This window comes from Cryptotermes secundus, unplaced genomic scaffold (genome assembly GCF_002891405.2).
Source record: "Cryptotermes secundus unplaced genomic scaffold, Csec_1.0 scaffold247, whole genome shotgun sequence".
NCBI lineage: Eukaryota > Metazoa > Arthropoda > Insecta > Blattodea > Kalotermitidae > Cryptotermes > Cryptotermes secundus.
This window is the reverse complement of record NW_019740656.1, coordinates 299,978-320,288: the sequence shown is the minus strand read 5'-3', so window position 1 is coordinate 320,288 and position 20,311 is coordinate 299,978. Positions and strand designations below refer to the sequence as shown.

Genomic DNA, 20,311 nt, shown 5'->3' with positions numbered 1-20,311 from the left:
AATGTGGGATAAGAACTGGTTAAACAGAGACAGATTTACACATTTAAATTTATTGAACTTTATTGGAACTAACAGACCTGAAGACTACAAAAACTACTTCAGAATATCAGATGAAAACTTCAGGTATTTGGTAGCAAAAGTAAAACCGTTCATAGTGAAAGAAGATACTGTGATGCAGAATGCTATTACCCCTGAAGCACGAATCGCAGCGACTCTTATTTTTTTGCCCCAGGACGGTCGTTTGAAGATCTCAAGTTTGCCACTATTATATCACTTCAAGCTTTGGAAAAAATCATTCCAGAGACCTGCAAGGCTCTAAAAGAAAGATATTTGAAGGTAAGAAAACTTTAAATATGTACCTAACATCGAATACAGTCATTAGGGAGGAAATACAGTTCCTGGGTCCTGTTCTGGGGAGTGTACCGGGTAGTTAGACGGACCTGGAGTTGCTGATGGAGTTGGGTTTGAGTAGGTGGAGAATGGAGAGGGTGTATCACTTGACCTCCAGGCACCAGTTGTATACCCATAATCAGAAATAAAAGTCGAAGGTGTAAGATTACTCTGCAGACCTTTAAACAGAACATCATTAATCAATTTGTCAGCAATGTCCCTCTGAGTGGCAGGCATGCGACGCAGTTTTGCAGCGTACGTTTTCCCTAGGGCGTCGTACTCATCATCTTGTTGGTTAAATATAGCCATTGCCTTTTGAATAAGAGTTTGCCGCTGTGTTTCTTCGGCATGGACACTTCTAGAAGTTTTTGAAGAGGTTTTCTTCCTTTTTAGAAATGGAGACTGTGAAACCATGTCCAAAGTTTGTTTGCCTTCATGTAACATTTGAGTAATCTCGCCTTCCCTCGCTTCATCCTGAAACAAAACGAAAACTTAACCGGAGAGTGCATAAGTCGGGTCTGGGATGACCGGGTGCTACCCTGCTAGCCCCCAGTATCTAGGTGTGACCAGAAGAGTCACTGTTGCATTCTCATTATTATGTTGTTCTGGCCATTGAGCTCACTCGCAACTTTCATGCCAATAGCTTCACAGGAAATATGTTCGTACTTTCATCTTTATCCCCCCCCAAGCTATTCAAAATTGTGTAATGTACTATATCCTATGTGTTAATAAAAATTATTTGAATTAAATACTGAAACTTGTTTAAACATTTCCTCTGCAGAAGACCTTCACTGTTCACTGACATTATTACATCTACTCGATTGTTTTGCCATGTAGATTTTGTATCATATTACAATGTTTCGTTTTCATTCATTATGGTTATTACATGCTGGGGGCTAGCAGTAGTTAGCAGTGGAGAGCTTTCATTAATATCTTTATAACAACTTAGGTTTAGTATCTTGAAATATTTTTTTTCCAGTTCCCAACCTCTTCGATAGAATGGCAAAAGATCGCAAAGGATTTTGAATCAATGTGGAACTTCCCCAATGGTGGCAGTGCCTTGGATGGGAAGCATGTGGCTATTGTTAAACCTGCCGTTGAAGGGTCATACTACTTCACCTACAAAGGATACCATAGTGTTGTTTTGTTGGGACTTGTAGATGCCAACCTGACTTTTCTTATGGCTGACGTAAGATGTAACAGAAGAGTTTCGGATGGAGGTGTGATAGAAGAGACAACATTTTACAGAACATTGAAGAATGGCGCACTTGCACTTCTGAAAAATGATGACACTGTGGGGAATATGAACTTCGTTTTCATTGCAGATGAGGCTTTTGCGCTGAGAGAAAACATTTTGAAACCTTTCCCCTGTAAATACCTGACCCATGAAAAACAAATTTTCAATTACAGATTACCGTGCGCACAACACTGTGCAGAAAATGCATTTGGAGTGCTTGCAGCACGTTTTCGTATTTTTCATATGATTAATCTGCAGCCGTTGAAAGTCGTTCTACACAAATTTCTTAGAAGGAACCATGGAACCCAGTATACTCTGGGTTCAATGTTGGAGAGAGAAGATTTAGAAGACACAAATGTTGTTGAAGGCTTTTGATTTGTTTCATTCTGGTTTTCCACACTAACAATATTATGAAAGACAAAACAATTCTTTCAGGTGTGACTGGAGAAGTTTTTTTTCCTATTTCAGTTCTTAATGCCATTACATGCTTCTACATGGTCTCTAGGGACTGAAACATGTAAGGGCATTAAGAATTGAAATAGGAAAAAAGATTTCACCAGTCACACTGGACAGAATTGTTTTGTCTTTTATAATATTTTTGAAGGCGACTGGAGGAATGAGCAACCTTAAGGATGTTACTTCCATGGAAACGCTAGAACAGACCGTTGCATAGGATGTAACAATAGCGGTATTGTAATTCTAAAAGTGAGCCGTTGCATAGAGAATGCCGAATCTCCCCGGAGATGAGTCTCCATGGTTATAACAAGGGTTCATTGCATTGCAGCGGCCGAGGTTATAAAAAGGGTTAAGGCATTTGCCAAGTTAGTCGGAACCTAGACGCCATACAATATAGAAGAAAGACAGCAAGAAGCCAGAATTGGGATAGCCGTCGCCGAAGACAGGTGAGATCCAGCCATGGCCAAGGACACTATAAGCACCGAAGTAGAGACAGAAGTCAAGTGATACTGCAAACAATAATAATTGTAAGGTGTAAGTGTAAGTGTTCAATAAAGATTCACTAAATCCGAGACCCACGTGAAGTTATTTGTCGCATGACACACCCAACACATGACAACATGATTTGAAGTGTGTGCCAGGTGACTCCATCTATGGAAGTGTCTGCCAGTCAAGATAAGTATGTTGAATACTTCAGTGGGCCAGGAAAGGTACCATTTCAAAACAGAATGGTGGGCAACAGATTAGTATGGTAGTATCTTTGGCTTCACGGTAGCTTACATTAGTTTATTTCAGCTGACAGTTTCAAAAAAAAATTTGAGTGAAGAAACTTAAATCTTGTGCTTTACTTATACAGCCTACACTATTTAAATAGCTCTGTAAAGCTAGTCGCGGCACCTTATATGAACCTACTTCCTGTGTTTTAACAAATTCTCATTACTGAACTGAAATCTACAAAGTAATCACCTATTAACTTACCTCTGCTATTGTCAAAGCTGTTGTTTCTTGTGAATCACAATCAACATCTTCAGCGTCTTCATCCAAACTGCTTTTGCTTTTCCGAGGATTCTCTTGGTCTGCCGTGAACAAAAGCAGGTCAAAGTACCACAGCGTTGGCTTGTAGACATCATCCCCAGACGCACCCCTTCTCTTGCTCTCCCGAACTCGGCGCAGTTCTTTCCTAAATGATGCCCGGATACTATCCACTTTTTTCTTAACAAAATTCAAGTCAGCATCATGGATTTTCTCTCTTGTGAACTGCACGAGTAAATCCCAGGCCTCATCCCGCTTTCCCCTATTTGAATACTCTGTGCTGCGAACCTGCCACAGAACCGGCAATTCACGGTACGCTTCTAAAAACCGTGTCAAAAACTCCGGGCTCATGAATGTTTTGTTACACATGGAAGCTGACATGGTTCCTCCGTAGCACAACTCATCACACTGTCTGTTCGTGTGGCGTGTAGATACACGAGTATATTCAATTGTGTGTTTATCAGTTTCTCTTGAACCTGACTCATGTTTGTGGGTTGTAGTTGCTGATGAAGTACAAGTATCCACAGAAGTTTGTAGGTTGCTGAATTTACAATTTAAATGCACAGTAAATCAGGTTATTAGTGAACATGTGTATTCAATTTAACAGAATAAAAGTTTCCAACTTGCAGCTTCCATTGTACATCCAATTCTTAATCTGAAGTCAATGCCACAGTCATTCTCACATAATTAAACATCACATTCCATCTGGACATGGAATTTAAAGTGTTGCCCCTACTGATAATATGATATGTGAAGGTATAGGTAAAAGGTAGGTAAAGGTAGCCCTGTAACAGGTCGTGCAGGTCTATAGGATTGTAAGATGTTGAGGCTCCCACATTTTCTAGACAGTCAGCTCACAGATGGCAGTGAGGTTGTCAGCCTTACAACACAGCCGCCCACACTTTACCTCCAGGAAGATTCCTGGTACTCATTTCTGTTACAGGCTGAGTTGACCCCAGGGCCATAGTGCAGCTGGAAGGATTATGTAAACTGAAAAATCCACCACATCAGGATTTGATCCCACAACCTTCTGGGTTGTAGTATAGTGCCTCAACCAACTACGCTACCACGTTCCCCTGCGTGAATGTATACCTGTGCAAAAATACTAAAAGCAATGTCAAGGATCTGTGTGTCTCAAGGATGCAGTTTCAAAGGAAACTGTTGGAATACATTACATTCTCAAATTTCCACCTGGTGACTGACACCAGGCTTAGTCTGTAATAATTAAACACAGCTTACTCACTTAACAAAATCTACTCACCCTCAGACTTGCAGTATGCTACATACGTTCCTTGACAATATGTACCCCCACCCATGGTGATACATGAAGAGGTTGAGATAAATCAGATCAAAAGATCTGGAAGTATGCTCTTGCCAACAAGTACCAACATTCAAAAACAGCAGATCCTTTTCAAAGGGTGGTATATCTGACTGTGATTACAAGCAATACTATAAAATAATGGTTGAATGGAATGGTACTAGAAACAAGATGTCACTTTTCAGGAGTGCTATTCTTGTTCTAAAGGCAGACGTCTGGTAATGTATTTGACAGGGACAATGGCCTAGGACCAGGTACATGAAAACCTACAAAACCAGAGATTTTGTGCAAGTGATAAACAGTTTCACACAAAATCAGATACCTTTAAATTATTCACCCTAAAACTCACCCAATTTCTTCCTTATCCTGTAGATCTACTGAAGATTCCGCATGTGCTATTCCTTTGAGAATGTTACCTGTATTAATCTGTTCTGATTCAGTAGCTCCCAGCATATCTTTACATAGTTGACCAGCACACAAATTATTCTCCTTACATTCACTTTTCTCCATCTTCACAGATGTCTCTTTGCTGCCTGAATTATGTTCATCATCTACACTCAACTCAACCTTTACATATTCAGCTAATGTTAAATTTACATCAGCGTTCTCTTCCACTGCATACTCTGACATGTCATCAAATGTCATTTCAACTTTCACAAACTCTGTAAGTGGACTAGTATCAGTATTATCCTGCAGTTCACTCATCTCTTCCACATGTTCACTTACTTCACTGGGAATATTCACACCATCCTTCCTCAGCACTGTTTCTAAGTTGGCTCTATTAACCTGAAAGCTCAAGATATTTTTATAAATTACATTTAATCTTAAGACTTTCCCCTCTGATCCATACTACTCCCATAAGATAAATAAAATTGAGTTTTCAAAGTATATTCCAAACACACAAAACTTATATGTACATTCAGAATTACTTTGGTTCTTGACTTTGTCCATTGTCTGGTATTCTAAAAACTAGAGAACACAACATTTTGGAAACTGGATCTGTTCCGTTCTCAGGTGAGGGGGATCACACCTACTGTGTTGTGTCCCTTAGAAAGAGCTAATCTATATCACTGGACAGCCCATGTCATACCTGAGACCAGGCTTTGTCAACAGGAGACGGCATGAAAACATACAATAAAAATTGTGATACGGCATGCACAGACATGAAACTAAGATAGAAAGGCACGTGAAAATTGTCATGGGTTGCCCAGTTATTGACATTAGCACTTCCTAAGGAGCCAACAGAGTAGGTGTCTCCCCCCTCACCTGGGGATGGAAACAGATCCAGTTTCCAAAATGGAATCAAGGATAAAGGACAAAGTCCAATACCGCAGTAATTATGAGTGTTATACACAACCATCAGAACCCTTTAGAATCTACTTAAATTTACATAATCATAAATTATATTACAATAGTTGGAGGTACCTATCTCTAGTGCCTCATACCAATAATTCCACCTCATTCCCTAGTACTTACTAAGAGTTCACAAATAACTTCCTATGTCACTGAAATGTTATGAGACTCATGCACAAGGTTAAACATCACATTACCCTCAGATAAAACAAATGCTTCCTTTGCTCTCCACTGCTGACTATACCAATACCAATCATACTGAGCCACAGATAAAATTATGGTGATTCACTCAGGAGAGGCCCCTGCATTAATATATAAATACCAATTACACTGAGCCACGGATAAAATTATGGTGATTCACTTAGGAGAGGCCCCTGCATTAATATACAAACACCAATTACACTGAGCCACAGATAAAATTATGGTGATTCACTCTGGGAGGCCCCTGCATTAATATATAAATACCAATTACACTGAGTCACAGATAAAATTATGGTGATTCACTCTGGGAGGCCCCTGCATTAATATACAAATACGAATTACACTGAGAACCAGAAAGAAAATTATGGCGATTCACTCAGGCTAAGCCCCAAATCAATAATCATAAACCACAAAGCAAAATACTGATGAAAATAAACTTAGCATATATGTACATACCATGGTGGATGTGAAAATACATAGGTTACAGACAATGTCACATTCCTTTAATCACTTAAATTATTGCGTGATTTACTTAGGGTCGCCTGTAAGTGAATCTACCCTTGCAATATCACCTGCCAGGAGTGGAACCCCATCTGTCCAGCCTGCTAACACCCGCCTATCAGCTAACTATCCTAACTCCATCAGTAACTAAAACTCAAGTACTGTGTCTAATTCTGAATATCAATATATTTTAGTGTATAACAACTGGTGAAGGTCAATATTAAAATGATACAACACTGTGTAGTAATGTAAACTAATTTGAACAATCCAGTAAAAGGATGGTACCTACCATACTACAGGGCATTACACACAAGTTGGCTATAAGACTCGCAATTTTACAAGCATTATCAAAACTCATATTTTAACCTCTGAAAGTTCAACATGACTTTAACAGACTGTAATATAAATCATTCTGACATCATTATATACAATTCACTTTAGAGCCCAATGTTTACAATAGTGTTCAGGGATAAGCCCTAGAACTAATGCGAATTATTCTAATTTACCGGATGTAAATGACCATTCCAAGATGAAAGACGATACACCCCTAAATTATTACATGCATGTTTTCTCATTTAAAGTAGCTTAAGATCGTAAACGATGTATACACGGTGTTTAACCTGCTCAAGAAACCTTTATTTCCAAAAACAATGAGCCCGCTGGATATACGACACTTATAACCTGTAACTGATTCCATGTTAGGAGTATAAATAAAGGGAACACCACAGCCAAAATATACAGTATATTCTTATACATGCTTACTTGTACGTAATGAAAGAACAACAAAATTTATTTCCGTTGCAGAATAGTTAAATTGTATCTGATTCGAAAATGTACGTCAATGCTCCTTGCGCCTGCGCAGTAAGCTTCTTTCAGTATACGGGTTTTCAAACGGTGGAGCGCATGTTAAAGGTAAAGTTGTTCCCATGCTTAGCTAATTCAGCATTATGCTATGAAGACATATGGGGGAGTAGATGTATAGATCCACTTGACGTTAAAATTTGACAATAAAATTAAAATTAGAATTAAAATAGCGATAAAAATATTTATAACTTGTTACTATATGTGAATTACATTTAAATTAAAATGTACTTGTTAGCTTAAAAAAATCATACAAACACATTACGAATTCATATTGATTAATGACGAAATTCAAGAACAAGTACCAGTATTCTTGTACACCTGAAGATGACCCAAGAAAAGAGTCGAAACATGTAGTGTTACAACCAAAAGCTAACAGAACAAATGTTGACACAGAAGTGCCTCTTTTATCGATTTCAGAACCACTGTTATGTAGACTGGCTCAGTATATACCTTTCGCATGATAGACAACAGGATGCATACCATAAAAGCGATATTTCTCTCTTCTTGCTAGCATCTAGACCGGCTCTGAGGCCCACCAAGCCCTCTATCCAATGGGTAATTGCGGGGCTTTTCCCCAGGGGTAAAGCATCCTTGGTGACCTCCGACCTAAAACTAGTGCCAAGGTCAAGAATGGTGTAGCTATACTCCCACTCCCCCACACGTCTTCATGCCCTGGTGCTTAATTAAATAATTACATGGACAACTTTACCTCTTCTTAATTTTAATATATTAAAATGGCATGACAAGATATGTATGGGGGTGTGGAGGTATGGCTCCAACATTCGAGACCTATATACGAGTACTATATGGAAGTGAGTGGACAACAGCTTACTCCGGCCGCTACGCCCCCTGGGATGAGTCCTAGGTATCAATTCGATAGGGGGTGGGCCCCAGAACCGGTCTGGATATTATGGAGAAGAGTATAATCTTATTTCTCGGCCTCCCAGCCCATTGCTATACCATCTTCCTAATTAAAATATTAATTATTAGATTATACACTTATGAACATGTATATTTATGTGTGTTGTTGGTGGGCGGTTTATTCAATGACGCTTTAAGTATCTGAGGTGTATGTGCAGTGTCAATTTGTGAGATGATGAACGATGAATTCGGAAAGATCTTAAAGGAATCGGCGTCATGAAACCGGGGTACTAACCCATCAACAAACTCGAGGAAGCGGAGGAATACAATGAAGTCAATTGGTAAGCACAGCCAGTGTAGCGTATGAGATTCGAACCAAGCACCTCGCGACGCATACTTCTGATAACATTGCCATCGTGTAGAGATGATTATGCTTGCATGTTTTCTAGTTACAGCCTGTGAGCTGATGACCACAATTGTGTTACAGAAATGTGCATCAGATATGCTGGAGATAGGGACATATTCAGTACATTAGAATTACATCAAGGGCAGCCGGGACATTTGTGTAGTGCCCACCAACAGAATTTTAATGGTCCTATAAACAGGGTAGGCAGCCATACAGCTCAGGCTGTTATGAGCTGGATTCTAACCGCGGAAACCTGGGTTAAATCCTGGGTGATTTCATGTGACATACATGGTGAATGAACGGCACTGAAGCAGGTATTTTTCCGAGTTACTTCGGCTTTACTACATCATCAGTACACCAAAGCTGCAAACTCAATTATCAGTCAATAATTCAGTACAATATTCAAGGTGTCACAGAGTTCACTGTTGTTACTATGTTATTAGTATTCAATTCTTCAAACCGAAATTCATGTATGTATACTGTGACTATAATAAATATTATAGAACAAGTGTAAGATTTGAGGCTTTCACGGCGGTGACTATGAAGAAAGCAGTCTTCTGGGCTTTGGCGCCGTGTATATGTGGTGTTAACCGACGTTTCGGAGGAACGTTAACACGACATATACACGGCGCCAAAGCCCAGAAGACTGCTTTCTTCATGTTCAAAAAATGGTTGTCTCTCCTTATAACGACATTCCAAACTCCCATGACAAACATGATTGGAGAGTTATTCATATGGTCAAAATGTTACACTTTTTAAACAACAGCACAAAAAATAAAATAAACTGTGTTATTCTGATTTAAATAGTTCACTGGTATTACTCCATTGACACATTTCACAATATGAATTTCCATTGAATTTCCTAAGTTGCTTGTGTTGATGGCGACTTCAGTGCAGTCTTCTGGGATGTGGCACCATGTAGATGATGTGTTAATCAACGTTTTGGAGGAACGTATCGCCTCCACCTTCAGGGTTGAAAGAAGAATAAGAAAATCCGCAAGCGAAGAAACAGTGAGAGCAGGCTTTTTCCGACATTAGTCTGCTTGCAACTACTCTCACTGTTTCTTTGCTTGCGGATTTTATTTTTCCTTCTACCCTAAAGATGGAGGTGATACGTTCCTCCAAAACATCGGTTAACAGCACATCTACACGGTGCCACATACCAGAAGACTGATTTCTTCTCACACACAGCCGTAAAAACCTCAGATCTTACAAGGAAAGCTAAAGATCCACTATCAGATACATATGGGAGAGAAATCTTATGTGTGCAGGTATGCAAGAAAGTATTTTCAGAATCCCAGGTTCTCAAAAGACATTACCATACCCATACTGGAGAAAAGTCTCATGAATATCCGGTATGTAAGATAGGGTTCAACAAATCAGGAATACTTAAAATCCATTATCCCATTCATACAGGAGAGAAACCTTATGTATGCAGTATTTGTAATAAAGGGTTCACAGAGTCTCAAGTTTTGAAAAAACATTATCGTATTCACACTGGTGAAAACCCATATATTTGCACGGTGTGTGAGAAGAGGTTTAACGACACGCAAGTTTTAAAGGAACATTATCGTACTCATACTGGAGAAAAACCTTATGTTTGCAGTATTTGTATGAAATGCTTTGCTTTTTCAAAGTCTTTGAAAAAACACAGTCACATTCATACAGGACACCCAATAACAAGACACTGATTTTCTTTAACATGTAGAAAGGAAGACACCTGAATGTTTACCATGGGAAACAGTTTTACTATGCTGCAAAAATAAAGTCAGTATGGCATGAAAAGAGGGTTCAGTTACCCTCAGAACAGGGCCTGGGCTCAATCCTTGTGACCACAGAAGAGAAAAATAACATGAATTTCCATTATGCAGTTCTACTTTGCCACACAAAAAGGAATAATTGAGTGCTTCCCATAAAAATATTCATAAAATAAAAAGTGAGATATGCATTGGCATTCCAGTGGCATCAACAAAGTATATTTTAATTCCAATTTTTAATATTTCTGAAATTTACTGTACATATTTAAATGTTCCTGTGCAAATATACATATTAATGTAATTTCACTATGCTAAAGGATGAAAATACATACTTTTATCATCTTTTTGTTTAACTGAAACTAGTCACCTAGATCACCATTTTTAAAATGCCTGCTGAACAGTAATTCTTCATATAGAAGAGACTTCTTAATTATAATTTCATGTAGACATGTTTTTGGAGTTTGTGTGTTCAAGTAACTCATGTACTACTACGTGTTTACTATTAGATATGATGATTCAGCAAATTGTACCTTTTTTTTTTTAAGATATAATACATGAAGTAAACAACGAGGAAATCAATTATTAGTTTTATATTATAGATTGCAACATGAAATAATTTAATATAAATTACAAATTACGTGAAAGTGGGAAAATGACTTCATACTACTAGTGATGATATTGCTGTTATGATTCAGATATCCACCAGCTGACTTATCTGTATGCAGTTTATTCAACAGAATAGAAGAAGTGTTTGGAAATGTAGACACTGAATGTAATATATGTAGGGTTCATCACCATGCTTTATGTCTTGCCAGACTGTTCACAGAACAAAGAAAAAATGTACTGTATTTATTTGCAAACTAGTGACTGTGTTACCACTGAGATGTGGATAATAAAATCAGTTGGCCTCGAACCAATATCGTAATTAACTGAACACTGTACCATGTATTCAGCGGAAGAGTAAGGAATGAGTACTTTCACTTGGGAAACAGGTGAGAATGTTTGTTTTGCTCATGCTCCAAATCCTGTACACATGGTTCCTTAAGCAGCAGACATGATCATCATAAAACTACTGTACTAAATGCATGGGAACTACAAGGAAATTTAAGGTTAACAGGTGTTACGGATTTGTACCCACTCATTACAAATAATTTTAAAGAAGAAATGAAACTATTCTAACCAAATATATTTATCTATATTTTAACACTTTTTTTTCCATACATCACAATGCCAGGCTGACAACATAGGTTTCCAACTAGTGTTTCATTTGGGTAAGGGATCTAACACAGAAAACCAGAAACTGGAAAAACATGACACAATTTGCTTAACATGATGTGCACCTTACATGTGAGACAACCATATTAAATACAACCATTAATATTATTCTCCACTTAAGAGAGACACTTCAAACTGTGACTTCTTCCTATCAATTCATATAAATAGTATAATTCAGTGAAGAAGTTGTCGTTTGACTTACACCTCCAGTCTCTGTTATTTACTTATGATGTATTTAACAAAGATTTTGAAAGTTCAGTTTATACTGTATGAAATGATACAGTCTGTTATGACATGGAAGTGATTCTGATCTACTATGAACTCCTAGCTGGCATGTTCCATGAAGGATTGAAGAAAACAGTTGAGACTATTAAGATAATCTCTAGACCGAGATCTGAACCGATGACCCTATGCCCTTAATTTCAAAATATGGTGCTCCAATTTAATTATCACACACTTCAGATTTGTTCTCCCAATTTATTTTGAGGTTCAATGGTCTATTCAAGATCAGCGGAATAGATGATAATTATTCTAAACCATAATCCAAATTTTCTTTTTTTCTTAATTTCTTAATATCAGTTTAAACTAACTCAACTGGTATTACTCTACATCATGGCTGAAGGTAACCATAAGTCACTGATTATTCTCAGCTAACATTTTAATCTTTTAAGAAGAGGAAAAGACAATAAGCTGTACTATGGGATGTGCAAGTACTTTACAAAAACAAGTCTGATGTTTATTTTGTGCTGTTACGAATAAGAATTTTCACTTCTCCACGTTGTCCAGGCTGGCTCTGGGGTCCACCCACCCTATCCAATGCGTACCAGGGGCTCTTTCCCTGGAGCATGAAGCTGACCACTCATGTCCAACTAGTGCAAAGGTCAAGAAAATGTGGATTTATACATTCACTCCCACATACGCCTTTATGGCATGACAACTTTACCTTACCTTAATACACAAATTTTATTAATCCCATATGACACAACACATTACATGGAGTCCTGCAGATACAAATATTTCTGACTTTGAAAGGAAAACTGTCTGTACAGCTGGACTTAGCTCAGGTGAGAGAGAAAAAAAGATATAATTTGTACATTTATGCATACACCAACACTTACCATCATGAATGTAACTTATGTTTACAGCAAATACATAAAATCTATGTTCTGTGAGTCAGTAAATGTCTGTTCAGACTCCTGGTCACTGTAAAATCCTTACCACAAACTTCACATTTGTGGGGGCGGACCCTGGTGTGAATAAGTGAATGCGTCTTCAAAATGCTATATTGTGTGAATCCTTTACCACAATTCTTACATTTATATGGATGTTCTCCAGTATGAACAAGAGAATGTCTCTTGAGACTTCTTGCCACTCTAAAATGCATTCCACATACATTACACTCATGAGGTCGCTCTCCTGTATGAATTAGAGAGTGTAACCTAAGACTGTGAAACTGGGTAAAACTCTTCCCACATATTTCACATTCATGAGGTCGTAATCCTGAATGGATCAGTAAATGTTGCTTCAAGTTGAACACTTGAGTAAAGCCCTTCCCACATACATGGCATTCAAAGGGCCGCTCGCCAGTATGAATGTACAGATGTCGTTTGTGGTTACTGAAGTCTTTAAATTTCTTCCCACAGACCTTACACTCGTAACGTTTTTCTCCCGTGTGACAATGAGCATGCTGTTCCAGATATCCGATACGTAAAAATGATTTGCCACAATTCTTGCACTCATAACGTTGTCTTGTATGTGTACGGCGATGCTGTTTAAGATACCTGGCTTGTGTAAAAGTTTTAAAACAAATTTCACATTCATAAGATTGTCCATTTGTATGCATAAGAGAATGTTCTCTAAGAAGTTTGATTTTCTTAAAACACTTGCCACACTCTTGGCATATAAATGGACATTTATCTGTGTCTTCAGTCGGCTCTTTGTGTTTGTCAATCCTTGGAAGACTTGCGCTGCACCTCTTCAACTTGCGGGATGGATCAGCCATTAGGCTGGCAGCGTATTTCTTAGCATATTCAACTGTGTGTTTATCAGTTTCTCTCCAATCTGACTCATGTTTGTGGGTTGTAGTTGCTGATGAAGTACAAGTATCCACAGAAGTTTGGAAGCTCCTGAAATTACAATTTAAATGCTAAGTAAATCAGGTTATTAGTAAACACATGTATTCAATTTATCAGAATACATTTTCCAACTTGCAGGTTCCATTCTACATCCAATTCTTAATCTGAAGGCAATGCCACAATCAATCACACATAATTAAACATCACATCCCATTTGGACACGAAGTTTAAAGTGTTGCCCCTACTGATAATATATGTGAATGAATAGGTAAAAGGTAGGTAACGGTATCCCTGTAACAGGTCATGGAGGTCTAGAGGATTGTAAGACATCGAGGCTCCCAGGCTTAGTCTCTATAATTATAACACAGCTTACTCACTTAACAAAATCTACTCACCCTCAGACTTGCAGTATGCTACATACATTCCTTGACAATATGTACCCCCACCCATGGTGATACATGAAGAGGTTGAGATAAATCAGATCAAAAGATCTGGAAGTATGCTCTTGCCAACAAGTACCAACATTCAAAAACAGCAGATCCTTTTCAAAGGGTGGTATATCTGACTGTGATTACAAGCAATACTATAAAATAATGGTTGAATGGAATGGTACTAGAAACAAGATGTCACTTTTCAGGAGTGCTATTCTTGTTCTAAAGGCAGACGTCTGGTAATGTATTTGACAGGGACAATGGCCTAGGACCAGGTACATGAAAACCTACAAACCCAGAGATTTTGTGCAAGTGATAAACACTTTCATACAAAATCAGATACCTTTAAATTATTCACCCTAAAACTCACCCAATTTCTTCCTTATCCTGTAGATCTACTGAAGATTCCGCATGTGCTATTCCTTTGAGAATGTTACCTGTATTAATCTGTTCTGATTCAGTAGCTCCCAGCATATCTTTACATAGTTGACCAGCACACAAATTATTCTCCTTACATTCACTTTTCTCCATCTTCACAGATGTCTCTTTGCTGCCTGAATTATGTTCATCATCTACACTCAACTCAACCTTTACATATTCAGCTAATGTTAAATTTACATCAGCGTTCTCTTCCACTGCATACTCTGACATGTCATCAAATGTCATTTCAACTTTCACAAACTCTGTAAGTGGACTAGTATCAGTATTATCCTGCTGTTCACTCATCTCTTCCACATGTCCACTTACTTCACTGGGAATATTCACACCATCCTCCCTGAGCACTGTTTCTAAGTTGGCTCTATTAACCTGAAAGCTCAAGATATTTTTAAAAATTACATTTAATCTTAAGACTTTCCCCTCTGATCCATACTACTCCCATAAGATAAATAAAATTGAGTTTTCAAAGTATATTCCAAACACACAAAACTTATATGTACATTCAGAATTACTGGGGTTCTTGACTTTGTCCATTGTCTGGTATTCTAAAAACTAGAGAACACAACATTTCGGAAACTGGATCTGTTTCCGTTCTCAGGTGAGGGGGATCACACCTACTGTGTTCATTCCATCAAATTCTCCACAAATAAGAATATCTAACTAATTCTAAATTGTAATCAGCAGTAAAAAATTGTAACTATTGTAATTTTAATCTACTTATATATCAAACTGTTAATATTCAGAATTAACTTGACTTGTCATATATCATGTACAATGATCTACAGTGACGAAATAAATAAATCAATCAATCAATCAATGTGTTGTGTCCCTTAGAAAGAGCTAACCTATATCACTGAACAGCCCATGTCATACCTGACACCAGACTTTGTCAACGGGAGACAGCATGAAAACATACAATAAAAATTGTGATACGGCATGCACAGACATGAAACTAAGATAGAAAGGCATATGAAAATTGTCATGGGTTGCCCAGTTATGACATTGGCACTTCCTAAGGAGCCAACAGAATAGGTGTCTCCCCCCTCACCTGGGGATGGAAACAGATCAGTTTCCAAAATGGAATCAAGGATAAAGGACAAAGTCCAATACCGCAGTAATTATGAGTGTTATACACAACCATCAGAACCCTTTAGAATCTACTTAAATTTACATAATCATAAATTATATTACAATAGTTGGAGGTACCTATCTCTAGTGCCTCATACCAATAATTCCACCTCATTCCCTAGTACTTACTAAGAGTTCACAAATAACTTCCTATGTCACTGAAATGTTATGAGACTCATGCACAAGGTTAAACATCACATTACCCTCAGATAAAACAAATGCTTCCTTTGCTCTCCACTGCTGACTATACCAATACCAATCATACTGAGCCACAGATAAAATTATGGTGATTCACTCAGGAGAGGCCCCTGCATTAATATACAAACACCAATTACACTGAGCCACAGATAAAATTATGGTGATTCACTTAGGGGAGGCCCCAAATTAATAATCATAAACCACACAGCAATTTACTGATGAAGATAAACTTAGCATATATATACATACCATGGTGGATGTGAAGATACATGGGTTACAGACGATGTCACATTGTTTTAATCACTTAGGGTCGCCTGCAAGTGAATCTACCCTGCAATATCTCCTGCCAGGAATGGAACCCCGGTTGTCCAGCCTGCTGACAGTCGCCTTTCAGCTAACTATCTCAATTCCATCAGTAACTAAAACTCAAGTACTATGTCTAATTCTGAATATCAATATATTTTAGTGTCTAACAACTGGTTAAGGTAAATATTAAAATGATACAACACTGTGTTGTAATATAAACTGATTTCAACGATCCAGAAGAAGGATGGTACCTACCATAGTACAGGGCATTACACCCAAGTTGGCTATAAAGCTCGCAATTTTACAAGCGTTAAGCAAAACTCATATTTTCACCTCTGAAAGTTCAACATGACTTCAACAGACTGTAACATAAATAATTTCTGACATCATTACATACAAGTCACTTTAGATCCCAATGTTTACAATAGTGATAAGGGATAAGCCCTAGCTCTAATGCGAATTATTCTAATTTACCGGATGTAATTGACCATGCGAAGATGAAACACGTTACACCCCTAAATTATTACATGCATGTATTCTTATTTAAATTAACTTAAGATCGTAAACTATGTATAGACAGTGTTTAACCTGCTTAAGAAATCTTGTTATTTCCAAGAACATGGAGCCCGCTCGATATACGACACACATAATAATGTGTCACTCATTCTATGTTAGCAGTATAAATGAAAGGAATACCACAGCCAAAACACAGAGTATATTCTTATACATGCTTACTTGTACGTAAACGTATAACAACAAAATTTATCTCGTTCGCAGAACAGTTTAATTGTAACTGATTCCAAAACGTACGTCAGTGTTCCTTGCGTCTGCGCAGTAAGCTTTTCTCGTCATATGGGTTTTCAAACGGTGGAGCGCATGTTAAGGGTAAAGTTGTAAGATTTGTGGCTTTCACGGCGGTGACTATGAAGAAAGCAGTCTTCTGGGATTTGGCAACGTTAAAATTTGACAATAAAATTAAAAGTAGAATTAAAATAGCGTTTAAAAGTATTTATAACTTGTAACTACATGTGAATTACATTTAAAATAAAATGTATGTGTTAGCATAAAAAATCATACAAACACAGTATGAATTCATATTGATTAATGACGAAATTCAGGAACAAGTACCAGTATTCTTGTACACCTGAAGATGACCCAAGAAAAGAGTCGAAACGTGTGGCGTTACAACCGACAGCTAACAGAACAAATGTTGACACAGAAGTGCCTATTTTATACTTTTCGGAACCGTTCTTATGTAGACTGGCTCAGTATATACCTTTCGCATGATAGACAACAGGATGCATACCATAAAAGCGATATTTCTCTCTTCTTGCTAGCATCTAGACCGGCTCTGAGGCCCACCAAACCCTCTATCCAATGGGTAATTGCGGGGCTTTTCCCTGGGGGTAAAGCATCCTGGGTGACCACCCACCTAAAACTAGTGCCGAGGTCAAGAATGGTGTAGCTATACTCCCACTCCCCCACACGTCTTCATGCCCTGGTGCTTAATTAAATAATTACACGACAACTTTACCTCTTCTTAATTTTAATATATTAAAATGTCATGACGAGAAATGTATGGGGGAGTGGAAGTATGGCTCCAATATTCGAGACCTATATACGAGTACTATTTGGAAGTGAGTGGTCAACAGCTTACTCTGGCCGCTATGCCCCATGGGACGAGTCCTCGGTATTACTTCGATAGGAGGTTGGGTGGGCACCAGAACCAGTCTGAATATTATGGAGAAGAGTATAATCTTATTTCTTTGTCAGGAATCGAACCTCGGCTTCACAGCCCGTTGGTATACCCTCTTCCTAATGAAACATATTAAATATAGAGTAGATTATACACTTATGAACATGTATATTTATGTGTGTTGTGGGTGGGCGGTGTATTCAACGACGCTGTGAGTATCTGAGTTGTACGTGCAGTGTCAATTTGTGAGATGATGAACGATGAATTCGGAAAGATCTTAAAGGAATCGGCGTCATGAAACCGGGGTACTAACCCAGCAACAAACTCATGGAAGCGGAGGAATACAATGAAGTCAATTGCTAAGCACAGCCAGTGTAGCGTATGAGATTCGAACAAAGCACCTCGCGACGCATACTTCTGATAACGATGCCATCGTGTAGAGATGATTACGCTTGCATGTTTTTTAGTTACAGCCTGCGCGCTGATGACCACAATTGTGTTACAGAAATGTGCATCAGATATGCTGGAGATAGGGACATACTCAGTACATTAGAATTACATTAAGGGCAGCCGGAACATTTGTGTAGTGCCCACCAACAGAATTTTAATGGCCCTATAAGCAGGGTAGGCAGCCACACAGCTCAGGCTGTTACGAGCTGGATTCTAACCGCGGAAACCTGGGTTACATCCTGGGTGATTTCATGAGACATTCGTCGTGAACGAACTGGCACTGAAGCAGGTATTTTTCCGAGTTACTTCGGCTTTACCACATAATCATCAATTCACCAAAGCTCCAAACTCAATTATCAGCGTCCTCTGAGGTACACGATTGGCCTGAATACATCACAGCAAGTGGAAGAATGACAGTATAGAGAGTGGAGCTACCGTAGGTTCGTGTAGACACATGCTAACACTTCAGATTCGAGGATAAAGTGAATTCTAGCAAAGACAGGTTTGTATTTGGGTAGATAACGAGGGAAATAGCAGTAGAAATGAATATTAATAAAAGGCAAAGCTGTTTGGGTCCTTAATTGATTAAGCAGTATGCCATGAAGACGTATGTGGGAGTGGAGGTATAGCTCCACCATTCTTGGCCTCTGCACTAGATGTAGGTGAGTGGTCAGCTTCACGCCCCGGACGCTTTACCCCCCCTCCGAAAATTACCCCCGGTATCAACCGGATAGGAGGCTGGGTGGGTTCCTCGGAGACGGTCAGGACGACGTGGAGAAGAGAAAAATGTTGCCTGCAGAGAATCGAACCTGGGTGGTCCAGCCCGTAGCCTGTCGCTATACCGGTTATCCCTGGCGCGTATATGTATATCTGCTTTAATTTAGAAACTGTACATTTTGCCCAAGCAGTGTATTTTGCAACGAAAGTTATCTTCTGGGATATAACAGAGTGCAGCCCGTTGAAAATGAACTTGACGTTTCGAACGAACATATAGCCTATATTTTCGGGGTCGAAGAATAAACCAAGCACGAAACCAGCGTCAAGCATGAAGTTTGTGTTGGTTTCTTGTTTGGTTTACTCTTCGGCCCTGAAGATGGAGTTGATATGTTCTTCCGAAAAGTTGGCTGAATTTCAAGGGACTACACGGCGATATATCCCAGTAGAGAGAAATCTGAAACCAATTCATCACATTCTATAGCAATGATTCGACCTCTGCATAAGCGTACCGTTACTCGCAGAAACTTACCACAGAAGGGTCCGATTTCCTGGAATACAACAAGCTAATGGGTTGGGTCTTAAGTGCTCTACCAAATTCGTAGAATTTTTCCTGCGAGATAGTTTATGCTGTGCTTGGTTCGTACGGCATGTCCTAGAAGGAAAGGTCAATGAAATAGAGCTATTTCAGTATACAGTAACTGTACAGACGAGCAAAACGTCATGTCCTCACACGAGTTGCAAAGTGCATTGATCTTGAAGGTGGAATTTTAGAAAGTATATTATTATACTAGGTAAACTGTACAAACTTTGTCATTCGCACAGTAAATACCAGTATTAGAAAGTGTTTCAACACACAGAACTCTGCATTCTGCCCATTGAGTGTATCTGTGTGTTCCGTATGGTTCTCACAATAAACAGCGACTGTTTCCCTAAACAGCATTAAACGGTTGGGCTTTGCAGAGGAGACGTAATGAGTTTCCTGTGAGGTACGAAGTGATGAATTTTTATATACTATTTTGAAAAAAGGTAGCGTTTAAAGGGCTAAGACGGATGGTGGCAGATCCGAAATTCATGCCATCCCTCACCGCCGGTATATAACATGGGGGGAAACTGCCATCCGCCTTCAGCACTCAGTTAGACGGTAGGGATATAAGGCTAGATATCCGACAACATTGCCAGTCAGTATGAAGCGGCCACCCCGGCCCCAAGTTTCGCGATGAA

The 20,311-nt window shown here is 38.7% G+C and overlaps 1 protein-coding gene across 23 annotated transcripts; it reads right to left on the bottom strand.

Annotated features, from left to right (window-relative positions):
- Positions 1–42: 42 nt before the first annotated feature.
- On the bottom strand, positions 43–17,048 carry LOC111872416 (zinc finger protein OZF). 23 transcript variants are annotated; one of them, XM_023866297.2, is made up of 6 exons: positions 16,816–17,047; positions 16,483–16,589; positions 16,171–16,319; positions 4,783–5,219; positions 3,062–3,656; positions 43–864 (listed from the first exon to the last, which is right to left on the bottom strand). In XM_023866297.2, the coding sequence occupies exons 3-6, from the start codon at positions 16,171–16,173 to the stop codon at positions 379–381; spliced, it is 1,521 nt and encodes a 506-aa protein (XP_023722065.1). In that variant the 5' UTR covers positions 16,174–16,319; positions 16,483–16,589; positions 16,816–17,047; the 3' UTR covers positions 43–378. The 23 variants fall into 23 exon arrangements, with proteins under 23 accessions (XP_023722065.1, XP_033610583.1, XP_023722068.1 ...); XM_033754692.1 differs by having other exon boundaries at positions 16,171–16,294; XM_023866300.2 differs by having other exon boundaries at positions 16,963–17,029.
- Between the last annotated feature and the right edge of the window lie 3,263 nt (positions 17,049–20,311).

What these genes read in the sequence shown, in the direction of transcription:
- LOC111872416 (XM_023866294.1), bottom strand. Translation starts at nt 7,063, where the DNA reads ATGAGAAAACATGCATGTAATAATTTAGGGGTGTATCGTCTTTCATCT. An exon ending in CAGGATAAGGAAGAAATTGG is followed by an intron (nt 3,657 to 4,782) that starts GTGAGTTTTAGG and finishes TTGTAAATTCAG; the next exon opens with CAACCTACAAACTTCTGTGG. An exon ending in CAGCTTTGACAATAGCAGAG is followed by an intron (nt 865 to 3,061) that starts GTAAGTTAATAG and finishes GTTTTGTTTCAG; the next exon opens with GATGAAGCGAGGGAAGGCGA.